Source organism: Anastrepha obliqua, chromosome 6 (genome assembly GCF_027943255.1).
Source record: "Anastrepha obliqua isolate idAnaObli1 chromosome 6, idAnaObli1_1.0, whole genome shotgun sequence".
In the NCBI taxonomy this organism is placed as follows: domain Eukaryota; kingdom Metazoa; phylum Arthropoda; class Insecta; order Diptera; family Tephritidae; genus Anastrepha; species Anastrepha obliqua.
In genome coordinates, this window is record NC_072897.1 from 77,131,596 (window position 1) to 77,143,874 (window position 12,279).

Consider the following 12,279-nt stretch of genomic DNA (forward strand, 5'->3'; position numbering starts at 1 on the left):
ATGTACTTCGACAACGCGACGGACTTTGTGGGAGCAGAGAAGAAGCTGAGGGAGCTGCGGGAAGCCTGTCTGGCACAGAAAAAGGAGATTCTCCAATACGCCGCCGACGCAGGATTCATCTTCGCCTTCATACCTCAGAGGGCACCCCACTTCGGTGGCCTGTGGGAACCAGCAGTGAAGTCGGCCAAACATCTGCTGATGCGCGCCGTAGGCAACGCGCTGTTAACCGCCGAAGAAACCGCAACGCTTCTCGTCGAAATAGAAGTGGTACTGAACTCCCGACCGCTCGCACAAATCAGCAACGACCCTAACAATGGCGAGGCGCTAATGCCGGCGCATCCACTAATCGGTTGCCCCTTGCGAGCTTTGCCACCGGAGAAGGTACCCGGCAACCTCAGCCGCTGCTTAGAGAGATGGCAACTTGTTTGCTCTCTCAAGCAACAATTTTGGCGCACGTGGTCGAAGAGCTACCTTCTGGAGCTTCAGCAGCGGAACAAATAGGTTCAAATGGTTTTGTCCAACGTCCAACCCGGCCAATTCGTCATCATCCACGAAGACAACGTGCCTCCGCAGCAATGGGTGCTGGGTCGAGTAACCGCAACCATTCCCGGAGCGGACTCCAAAATTCGCGTCGCAGACATTGCTATTAGATCGGGTGAAGTACGACGCCCTATCCACAAACTCGCCGTGCTGCCATTGGACAACAAAAATTTAAGGCTGTTGGATTCCTTCAAGGTGGCCGGTGTCAAGCCAGATTCTGGCAAGTTACTTTAATGTAATAAAATAATATAAAATTGAATTTAATAAATGAAAATTAATAATAAATTAATAATAGATAATTATGTAAATGAATAAGGTAAAATATATAAATATGCAAATGTAAATGAATAAAATAAAATATATAAATATGTAAATGTAAATTGTATTTAAGCTTAATATTAAGTTATTTTCTATTTTTACATTACTGTTTCTCGCTTTCGCTACCTTCTTTACCTGTTTCTATTTACTTTCGATCATTGAATCTATTTCTACAGCTATACTTTCCGTTCTTCTTATTTCTATTTACTTAACTATTTACACACTCTCTCTAACTTTCCACGTACTGTTCTTCCATTTCCGCTATTTCTTTTATCTTAGTTTTAGACATAATATAAGGACAGAACATAGGCAATTAGTTTCGCGCTTCCCCCCACATAAAGTGTTTTAAAAATTAATTTATCTTCAGAAATCACTGAAGAATTTTCATGGCGCCCGAGCAGAGACGTTAGTGCGAAAGTGTTAAATAAAACAAAAAATAAAGTAATAGTGACAAAAGACCACAAGTTGGCAAATTTTGTAAGCTGCACGCAAAATACTTAATAATTAATAATTAAATTAAATAAACAACCATAAGTGCTAATATAGTGCAAAAAGAATATTGCCTGCGCGGTCCGTTGACAAACAAAAACAAAAGTCGTCTCGCAAAACCAAAAAAAAAAAAAAAAATAGACAAACAGACAAACAAATCAATAATAAACTAATAAATTTATACATATGTATATAAATATATAAACAAAAGCAAGCGGTGAAATAACAGAAATTATGCACATAAACCAGTGCAGTGACGTGAAAAACACAGTGACAGTGAGTCCCCAAGAAACAAAACCAAAAATTCTATCAACTAAAAAATTAAGTATTGCGAAAATAAATAACATAAAATAAAATATTTATACACAAAAACAAAAACGAAAAAAAAGAGGTTGTCTGTAAACTCGGTTTACTGACGATAGTTTAACGTGACAACGTCATAAGGAAATACTGATGTAAGGGTTGCAATTTTCAAAACAAAATTTTAATTTTATTTGTTTGACAGATATTTTGTATGGATATAGAGGAGGTTGTAAATGGAATTGCAATGGAATAGGTCAAGTTACATTTACACAAACGTGAAAAATGACGAAACATTTATCAAATTCATGAAAGATATGTTCAATTTCGATTGTGCATCAGACGTTAATAAGTCAACAACACTAAGAAGCACCATCATCGATTTGCCTTTTTCAAGACACTTTACACTCGAAACACTCCCTTTCATTTCCTACTTTTTCTATCATCGTCCTATTCTCAACAGAGAAATGGTTCATTACCATGCACACAGGAAGAAGGCATATGCAAATACAAGTATGTTAATTTATATACAAATGCGCATATACATACATATATATGCTCACTCAAGTAGGACAGAGCCAGATGTCGAACGTTGCCGAACGCGGGGACCGATTGTGCTCTTTGTCGTTCGTTCCGCGCTCTCGCTTGCAGTTCAAGCACATTAGCTTACATTTGCTTGCGTACGGAATAGATTCGTATATTTGATATGTCCATATGATTTGTATGCATCTTTACATATAGATTTGTTCTTTTTGAAAATTGCGCGAAATTGTATATGTATATGCATGTTTATATACATATATTAGTATACAATATACAACATATCTTATAAGGTATATGGTAAATATTACCATACATTTTTTCCTTCATATATAATAAAAAAATTAATAATAATAACATTAAAACAACAGGTATTATTAACAAACTTGGTTTCATTTTAAATTCTTCAAGTAAATCAAATTAATAATAATCAATAAGAAGGCATATGCAAATACAAATACGTGAATTTATATATGTACATATGCGCATATAATATACATACATATATAGCACTTGGTATTGAGTCGCTAAAAAAACATCTTTCCTCTATGAGGTCCAAAAGTAAAAAAAAAAAGGGCGGAACCAAATTTTATTTTTATTAGGTTGAGCGAATACAATGAAAAAGCAAATGTCAAAAACTAGCGCATGTTTGCATCTGCGTATGTATGAGAAATGTAAGAGCTTGTGGTGCTGCCACAGTACTCCCCTTCTGGAGAGACGGTACGGCGATGTATGCTGGCTTTAAGCGGTCGACCGAGATATTCACGGCTTCATGATTGACATCGACGACAAAATACTTCGAGTAGCGATGTAATACTTTGAACGGTCCTTTGTATGCAGCTGATAATGATGGTTTTACTGATAGATCTGCTCGCATTTGCTAAGGTCTGAATGTACGAAAGACTTCTGCCTGGTGTGCCAAGTAGTATCGACAGCACGTAATTCGCGTATGACTCGGCGCAGCTGCGCTACGGTCTCTATTTCGGTAGTTGGTTTGCTATTATCCACGAAGAACTCAGAAGGCAAACGTAAAGTGGTCCCGTAAACGAGTTCGGCGGGGGAGGCATCTATATCGGGCTTGAAAGAGCTGCGAAGTCCCAGTAGGATTAATGGAAGAGAAGACGTCCATTGGTTTACATTGTGGCACAAAATAGCTGTCTTAAAAGTTCGGTGCCATCGTTCAATTATGCCATTCGTCTGCGGATGGTAGGCTGTTGTTCGTAAATGCGTAACGCCTAGAATCTGCAGCAGTTGTCGAAATAAGTTGCTCTCAAACTGTTGACCGAGGTCCGACGTTATGTCCACAGGAACACCAAAACGCGATATCCAGCCACTTATTAATGCTTTTGCTACAGTCTCTGCTGTGATGTCTGGAATTGCGAAAGCATCCGGCCATCGTGTGAATCAATCGAGTACGGTGAGACAATAACGGTTACCATCGGAAAGCGGAAAAGGTCCCACTATGTCGATATGCAGGTGCGAAAACCGTTGGCCGTTGCAAGCGCGGCGTTGAAACGATGATGAGTTGTGGCGGATTACTTTGTTTCGTTGGCATTGGATGCATTGCTTTGCAAACTGGCGGCTATCTTTCTGTATTCCGGGCCAGACAAAACGTTCAGTCATCAGTTTGGTTGGTACTCGTGTACCAGGGTGAGAGATACCGTGTGTTGCATGTAGGACAGCTTGTCGGAATCGTTCTGTTACGAACGGACGTATTCGATCAGTCGAGGTATCGCAATATATTTTCTTTGTACTGAAAGGGTGAACAAAACTGGTTAGTTGAAGTGAGTGTCTAACTTTACCTTCTAAGTACGATTTCAGCTCGTCGCTGTTAGCTTGATCATCTGCGAGGTCATCAAAATTTATTGGATCTGCAGTTATGGCTTGAATTCGTGACAGTAGATCAGCTGCTATATTTTTTTCTCCTGATATGTGCCGAATATCTGTGGTGATTTGGGCAATGAAGTCTAGTTGGCGTGCTTGCCGATCGGATGCTTTTTCTGGTCGCTGTTTAAAGGCGTAAATGAGCGGCTTGTGATCCGTATACACATGGCAATTTCTTTCTTCGAGCAGAAACCGGAAGTGGCGAATAGCGAGAAACATCGCTGTCAACTCTCTATCATACGTACTATATCCCTGTTCGGATTTCGTAAAAAACCGCTGGAAAAATCCTAAAGGTTGAGGGACTCCATTTACGATCTGGTGTAGTGCGGCACCTGCAGCATAGTCGGATGCGTTGACCCATAATGAAAGCGGAGCGTCTGGGCTTGGATGCGTCAAGAGTGCACAGTTCGCGAGATCTTCCTTGCATGCCTCAAAATGTCTGACGTTGTCATCCGTCCATGTTAGCGGTGTTTTATCATTGCGCCTATTTCCTGAACACATTCTAAAAAGCGGAGCTTGGTGCAAGAGTGGGTTTGGTAACAGCGGTCTGTAGAAATTAATCATAGCAGGAAACGTTTAAGCTCCTTTGCAACAGTGGGGAGTTTGTACGATCGAATCGTTTCGACGCGGCTGGGTAGTGGCTTAACTTCATCTTTTGTTATAACATGACTCTGATACCCGAAGCACTGATTTTGATACATTAACGGTTAACTTATGTTGACGTAGTCCTTGAAAAACAGTATGCAGGTGTGTGCGATGCTCTTCTGGTGAGCTTGACGCGACGCATATATCACCCAAGTAGACGAAAACATTATTTACACCCCGAAAAACTTCGTTGATGACTCTCTGAAAGGTTTGCGCTGCATTGCGCAACCCAAAAGTCATGTGTGTAAACTCGTACAACCCGAAGGGGGTCGTTATCGCCGTTTTGCATATGTCCTCGGGATCGATTGGGATCTGGTGGAAGGCCCTCTGCAGATCGATTTTTGAAAAAATTGTTTTGCCGGACAGAATATGACTAAAATCGTGAAGAAATGGCAAAGGATATCTGTCGGGAACGGTAACAGCGTTAAGTGCGCGATAATCGCCGCATGGTCTCCACGATCCATCCACCTTGCGCACCATATGTAACGGACTTGCCCAGTTACTGCTGGACGGCCGACATATGCCAAGTTTCATTAGTAGTTCAAATTCGGCGCGCGCTGCGCTGAGGTTTTCAGCCGAGAGCCGTCTAGGCCGAGCGAAAACAGGCTGACCGGTCGTGATAATACGGTGAACCACTGTGGACTTCGTCGTATAGTCTGGAGGCGGGGGTCGAGTAATGTCATTAAATTCTCGCAACAAGTTTGAAAAATCAGAAGCAAAAGTTATGGTTGATATGCTTGATGCTTCAATACGTGCCACTGTGCAAACTGACTTAATTGCTGTTTTGCGGTCGACCAAACATCTTCCGTTGAGGTCAGGAAGGAGATCATAGTGTGATAAAAAATCAGCTCCGATAATGGCCTGTGATACATCTGCAATCACAAAACTCCATACAAAATCCCTGCGCAAATTTAGGTTAAGGCGAAGCATGACTTCCCCAAAAACTTGTATTGGTGAACTATTTGCGGCAAACAATCGAATATCCGATGGGCATACTCGCGTCATTTTCGCACATTTTGGCACTACTGACACATCAGCGCCAGAGTCTATAAGAAAAGTTATTTTAGTTGATGTGTCGAATATTCGTAAGCGACAGTTCGAAGACATTTCAGAGCATTTGCCGATCTCTGAAATGCCGTTGGCGGAGCACCCCTATTGTTTGTTGTTTTGCGATGATTGTTGAGTGAATTTACACGGTTGGCGACATTTCTTAGCTTCTGTTCCGAATTTGGCATGATACCAGCACAGGTTAGCTGCATTTGTGTTATAAGGTCGCGCCGGTGTTCTTGATCTGGAGCGCGCTCGGGACTTCTCGGTGTTCATTACTTTCTCGAAGCGTTGTTTGAGTTCAGCAATTTCGGCCCTCAGATCGTTGTCTGTAGTATGATTTGGTGCGGCTACTTCGTGTAACCGCCCCTCACGCAACTGCATTGATTCTGATATGGAATCAGCGATTTTTAATTTTTCCAGGATTGGTACGTTCGTTGCGATAATGGCTGCTTGTGCATATGGGGGTAAACGATTGACCCACAAATCATGTAAAATACTTTCACTTAATGTGGATCCAGCAGCGCGCTTCATTTCGTTGAACAGGTCGCTCGGCCGGCTGTCACCTAATGGCATATCGCGTAATACGCGTTGCAGGCGGCGTTGTTGACTCTCGGTAAAATTTTCTGTCAATTTTGTCTGGATGTATTTGTATCGCCCTGTAGCGGGAGCAGCATCAATGATGGAACGCAATTCCATGAGCTTGGCCTGTGGTATGCTAGCGGCAACTATGTTGAGCTTTGCCGCGTCAGTTGTGACACCCGATGCCTCGAACCAAAAGCTGAGGGAGTAAAAATAAGCCTCGATATTATCCTCTCACTTCGATGGCAGCGGGATTTGTGGAAATATTGTAGAAGTATTATTGAACTCCTTATGGTGTGTGCCACCAGATACTGCCAAGCTATCGCTAAGCGCCATTTCACTTACCGTCTGGGGTCACCATTTATAGCACTTGGTATTGAGTCGCTAAAAAAACGTCTTTCCTCTATGAGGTCCAAAAGTAAAAAAAAGGGCGGAACCAAATTTTATTTTTATTAGGTTCAGCGAATACAATGAAAAAGCAAATGTCCAAAATTAGCGCATGGTTACATCTGCGTATGTATGAGAAATGTTAGAGCTTGTGGTGCTGCCACACATATATACGCTCACTTAAGTAGGAGAGAGCAAGATGTCGAACGTTGTCGTTCGTTTGATTTGTTTGCTGTGTCGTTCGTTCCGCGCTTTCGCTTGTAGCTCATTCAAGGTACCGACAATGAGCAAGGTGACGACACATTTTTTCGTGCGTGCAGCCGGCTAAATCGAATTATAAGACGTTATCACGTCAAAAAAACAAATAAAAATTAAAACTTATTAAAACATAGAACACCGTTACGAAGAGGAGAGAATCTGTGGAGCTGTACTTCAAACTCACCGGCTTTGGAGCTGTACGTCATATTCACCGGTTCACCAACTGTTCCCCACCAATATCCACCGTTGCATAGGACATCGAGGGAGGAATGACCTGCAACTGCGTGGCCCACCAAAGGGAAGTTGAAGCTGGAAACAAACCTGCCCACGATAAACAGGTATTGAGTGCGAAAAATTGAAGCTAGAAATTGGCTTTGTGATTGACCGAGATTATTACAGTTGCTAATAATCGTCCCACAGTACAAGGGCTTCAATTATTGGCATCTCGTGTATCCACTTCTTATATGCAAATAAACCATACTTATATACTTACTATATATAAATACATATCATATACATATACATATACTGCCTATGAAGTGAAGGATACAGTGGGACCTGAGGTAGAGGAACGTGTTTGTCGCCAAATAATTTGCGAGTACTATTTTTCGGTTTATTTTTGGGATTTTTTCAAAAACAAAAAATCTAACTAAATTGCGGTTTCTTATTTCAACCGTAATATCTTGAATATATTTCAAAAAAAAAATTTATTTTCGACAATACAAAATGTGCTTGAGCAAATACTCAATTATTCGCTGCTTATTTTCGTTCTCGTTTTCGTTGGTTCTGGTGAAGTTTCAGCTATTATACATTTCAGTATTTATCGCTTTCGTTTTTGTGCTGACAAACTTCCAGAATGGTTTTCGTTTTACAAAATCCACAGGTTAAAGCAGCGAACTCAACCTGAGTAAGCCAAAGTCGGCTATTTCAAGTATCTCTCCAAGTAAGCAGATGATGGACTTAAAGTCTTTAAAGCGCCAGAGAACTGTTGCAAAAACCAGCATAGTGCGCAGAAAAACGGGTCTCCATGAAAAGACCATGTCGCTAGATCCAATCGAATTGGAGTGCCGACTCGACATATTGAACTCCCACAGTGAAAAACTCATGAAATGTCAGTCGAAAATTGAGGAAATCGACGAAGAAGACATTGCCCGTGGAGACTGAGAGGACTTAATTGTAGAAAAAAAGTCCATTATAAAGTCCATTCTGGCGAGAAATAAGTCGTAAATTGCCGAAACATCTTTTATTGCACCTCACAGCTCGCGACTACCAAAAATGTCGTTACCTACATTCAAAGGAGAATATTCCAATTTAAAAACTTTATGAGTCTGTTTGAGAGTTTGGTGCACAATGATCCCACAATCCCGGATATTGAAAAATTTAATCATTTAGTTTCACGTCGATCCGGTGAAGTTTTAGGCACAGTGAAGTCCTTCCAAATGTCGGAAGAAAATTATCCAAAGGTGTTGGCAAGTTTGAGAAAGGTTTATGACAATAAATGCCGGATATTTTTTAACACAGTGTCGAAACTTTTTGAATTGTCAAAAATCCAAAGGCCTTCTGCGTCATCTTTGGGATCAAATATAGATACAGTGTCTGTAGTATATGACTCCCTTTCATTGCTGGGTGACGATAAGCTCATTTCAAATGCGATGTTGAATCATATAGTCATGTCGAAGGTGGTCCCACTACTCGGTCAAAGTGGGAGGAGGAACTTGACTATGATAAGCTGCCGCTTTGGACTGAGTGTGAAGCTATGCTAAATAAGAGTTACCAGCATTTATCAGCTGAAGAAGCTTCCTCATCCCAACAAAGGCCAAACAATGAAGACACGCGGCAGAAAACAAAAAAATCAAGAACTACAACACTCAAAGACAACATTTATCGCGACTGTGGTTCTAAGGACCATTATTTAATAGCTTGCCCAAAATTCCAAGCGCTTACTGCACTTAAAAGATTTGACTTTGCAAAATCTATTTCCCTGTGCATAAATTGCTTGTGCAAGGGACATACGGTCTCAAAGTGCAAAGCAGATCGCTGTTTTGTATGCAACCGTTCGCATCAATCATGTTGCATCAATATCCGATCTCCTTTGAGACCGAGCCGCAACTTCGACGTCACAAGCCATGCATATTAGCAGTCTGCCTGACCGAGTCATGTTAGCTACTGCCTGAGTTAATGTAAAGGCGAGCTCCGGTGTTTACGTGCAAGCGCGAGCTCTACTTGACTCCGGTTGTGAAGTCAACTTTATGACCGAAGAGCTTATGCAGACATTTCGAATCCGAAAAGAAAAATTCGTGTAATGCGTTCGATATCAGTCAATCACCCAGATCGGACTGTAAACACAAATGGCTGGAAAATTCCACAAAATATTGAACTAGCAGATCCAAGTTTCTACAAATGTCAAAAAATAGACGTACTTTTAGGAGCTGAAATATTCTTTGATCTGTTATCGGTGGGTCAGATCGGAACCAGCCCAAGGCAGCCAACGCTGCAAAAAACAGTGCTAGGCTGGATAATTTCAGGCAAGTGTGCCACAAATAATAGCTCCAGTGCCCAAGTAAGTAGCACATTATGTCAATTTGAAGAAAGCGTTGCTAGCATTTATGCTAAAATCCGAAAGTTCTGGGAATTGGAAGAAATACCTGCACAAGTAAATTCCACACGACTGACTCCAGATCAGGCTAAATGTGAGAAATTTTTTTCAAAAACCACACAGGTTTTACCATGTGGAAGGCTTCAAGTCAGACTGCCTTTCAAAACCGACCGTAAATTACTCGGTCATTCGTATGAAACCGCAGCTCGGCGGTTTCAGGCGCTGGAGAGAAGGACGATGAAAGACCCAGTACTTCATAAAATGTACCTGGACTTCATGCAAGAGTATCTCAAATTGGGGCGTATGAGTCCAACAAATAATCGACTCCCGAGGGAGCCGTACTATTTCATTCCGCACCAGTGTGTGTTAAGACCGCAGAGCACAACTACCAAGTTGCGCGTAGCTTTTGATGCTTCGAGTCGCACATCAACACAAGTTGCGTTGAATGAAACCTTGATGGTCGGACCGATCGTTCAAGAGGAGCTTTTTTCGACCCTCCTTCACTTCCGATTACACAAATATGCCATGACTGCCGACATCACGAAGATGTATCGCCAAATATTGCTACACGAAGACGACAGGAACTTCCAGCCCATAGTGTAGAGATAGTGCCGTAACATATGGCACAGCGCCTGCACCATTTCTCGCCACACGGTGTCTGCAAATTCTAAGCGACAAAAATAAAGCCAAATATCCACTCGGGTCCAAAGTCATTCGGAATGACTTTTACGTCGACGATCTATTAACAGGATCCGACAGTATAGAAGGCCTCACCCAGATACAACAGGAAGTAAATAAAATTTTGGAATCGGCAGGCCTAAAGTTAGCAAAGTGGTTTTCCAATCATGCAAGCTCATCGGTCAGTGAGAGTCTCCAAAACTTATTGAAGCTCAGCGATACTGACTCCACCAAAACGCTGGGAATCCACTGGCAGCCGAAAGATGACATTTTTTACTTCATTCTGGAAGATAATTTTAGCGAGCTGCGAGCAGCTAAACGTACTATTTTATTAGTTTCTGGTCGCCTCTTTGACCCTCTTGGTTTATTAGTCGTGGCGTCATGTGCCCACAAAACAAAATCCAGCGGATCAAATGTCTCGGGTACAACCCCGTGGACGAATTGGGTAATTCAATATGGTTTAGTAGTCCACATTTCCTCCTAGAAGACCCTGCTACATAGCCAAAAAATGTCAACTTGAGTCTCTCTCCCGCACTCGAGAAGAAGAAAAACGCAATTACGTTAACCGCAATCAATGCCACAACAAATTAAATTCTCGAAATAATTAAAAGGTTCTCTCTCTCTTCGAAAAGTACGAGAGCGGAAAGCAAAATCTGAAATAATACCCCTTAAAATTTTCGAAATAATTCAACATTTTGAATTTAACGATGAAATTAATAAATTATCGAAAAATAACGTACTTCCCTCAAGTTTGCAGAAATTAACCCCATTTCTGCATGAACACTCGGAATCATCATTATCGTTTAAACTGATTCGAGTAGGTGGCCGTTTATTAAACTCGCCAATCCGCTATGATGCCAAGTTCCCTTTGCTATTACGCAAAGACTCGCACTTTGTGAAGGCATACATACGGTTCCTACATTTTTGTAATCACCATGCCGGTTCAAAGGCATTGGTAGCGCTTCTGCGAGAAAAAATATGGCTGGTAAATGCTCGAAAAGCCTGTAGTCGAACTGTAAGGGAATGCATTCACTGTTTTCGTTATAAGCCAAAATTGCAAGGTCAGATCATGGGCAATCTATCCGCCGATCGATTACGCGCCCAACGGCCCTTCACAATCTGTGGGGCAGATTACTGCGGACCCATTCACATAACATTAAAAATTCGCGGTCGCCCTCCCGTGAAAATGTATATTGACATTTTCGTGTGTTTCGCTTCAAAGGTATTGATAAATTTATTTTCGGGCGCCGAGAGATGCCAGCCAAAATGTACTTCGACAACGCGACGGACTTTGTGGGAGCAGAGAAGAAGCTGAGGGAGCTGCGGGAAGCCTGTCTGGCACAGAAAAAGGAGATTCTCCAATACGCCGCCGACGCAGGATTCATCTTCGCCTTCATACCTCAGAGGGCACCCCACTTCGGTGGCCTGTGGGAACCAGCAGTGAAGTCGGCCAAACATCTGCTGATGCGCGCCGTAGGCAACGCGCTGTTAACCGCCGAAGAAACCGCAACGCTTCTCGTCGAAATAGAAGTGGTACTGAACTCCCGACCGCTCGCACAAATCAGCAACGACCCTAACAATGGCGAGGCGCTAATGCCGGCGCATCCACTAATCGGTTGCCCCTTGCGAGCTTTGCCACCGGAGAAGGTACCCGGCAACCTCAGCCGCTGCTTAGAGAGATGGCAACTTGTTTGCTCTCTCAAGCAACAATTTTGGCGCACGTGGTCGAAGAGCTACCTTCTGGAGCTTCAGCAGCGGAACAAATAGGTTCAAATGGTTTTGTCCAACGTCCAACCCGGCCAATTCGTCATCATCCACGAAGACAACGTGCCTCCGCAGCAATGGGTGCTGGGTCGAGTAACCGCAACCATTCCCGGAGCGGACTCCAAAATTCGCGTCGCAGACATTGCTATTAGATCGGGTGAAGTACGACGCCCTATCCACAAACTCGCCGTGCTGCCATTGGACAACAAAAATTTAAGGCTGTTGGATTCCTTCAAGGTGGCCGGTGTCAA

General features: G+C 42.4%; 3 protein-coding genes across 3 annotated transcripts; 2 read left to right on the forward strand and 1 right to left on the reverse strand.

Moving 5' to 3' along the window:
* Positions 1-501, forward strand: LOC129250765 (uncharacterized). Its single transcript, XM_054890363.1, has one exon. The coding sequence runs from the start codon at positions 1-3 to the stop codon at positions 499-501; it is 501 nt and encodes a 166-aa protein (XP_054746338.1).
* Positions 502-5,868: 5,367 nt separating this feature from the next.
* On the reverse strand, positions 5,869-9,059 carry LOC129250766 (uncharacterized). The gene is made up of 2 exons (XM_054890364.1): positions 9,004-9,059; positions 5,869-6,544 (listed from the first exon to the last, which is right to left on the reverse strand). The coding sequence occupies exons 1-2, from the start codon at positions 9,057-9,059 to the stop codon at positions 5,869-5,871; spliced, it is 732 nt and encodes a 243-aa protein (XP_054746339.1).
* A 2,471-nt stretch (positions 9,060-11,530) lies between these two features.
* On the forward strand, positions 11,531-12,031 carry LOC129250767 (uncharacterized). The gene has a single exon (XM_054890365.1). The coding sequence runs from the start codon at positions 11,531-11,533 to the stop codon at positions 12,029-12,031; it is 501 nt and encodes a 166-aa protein (XP_054746340.1).
* The last annotated feature ends 248 nt before the right edge of the window (positions 12,032-12,279 follow it).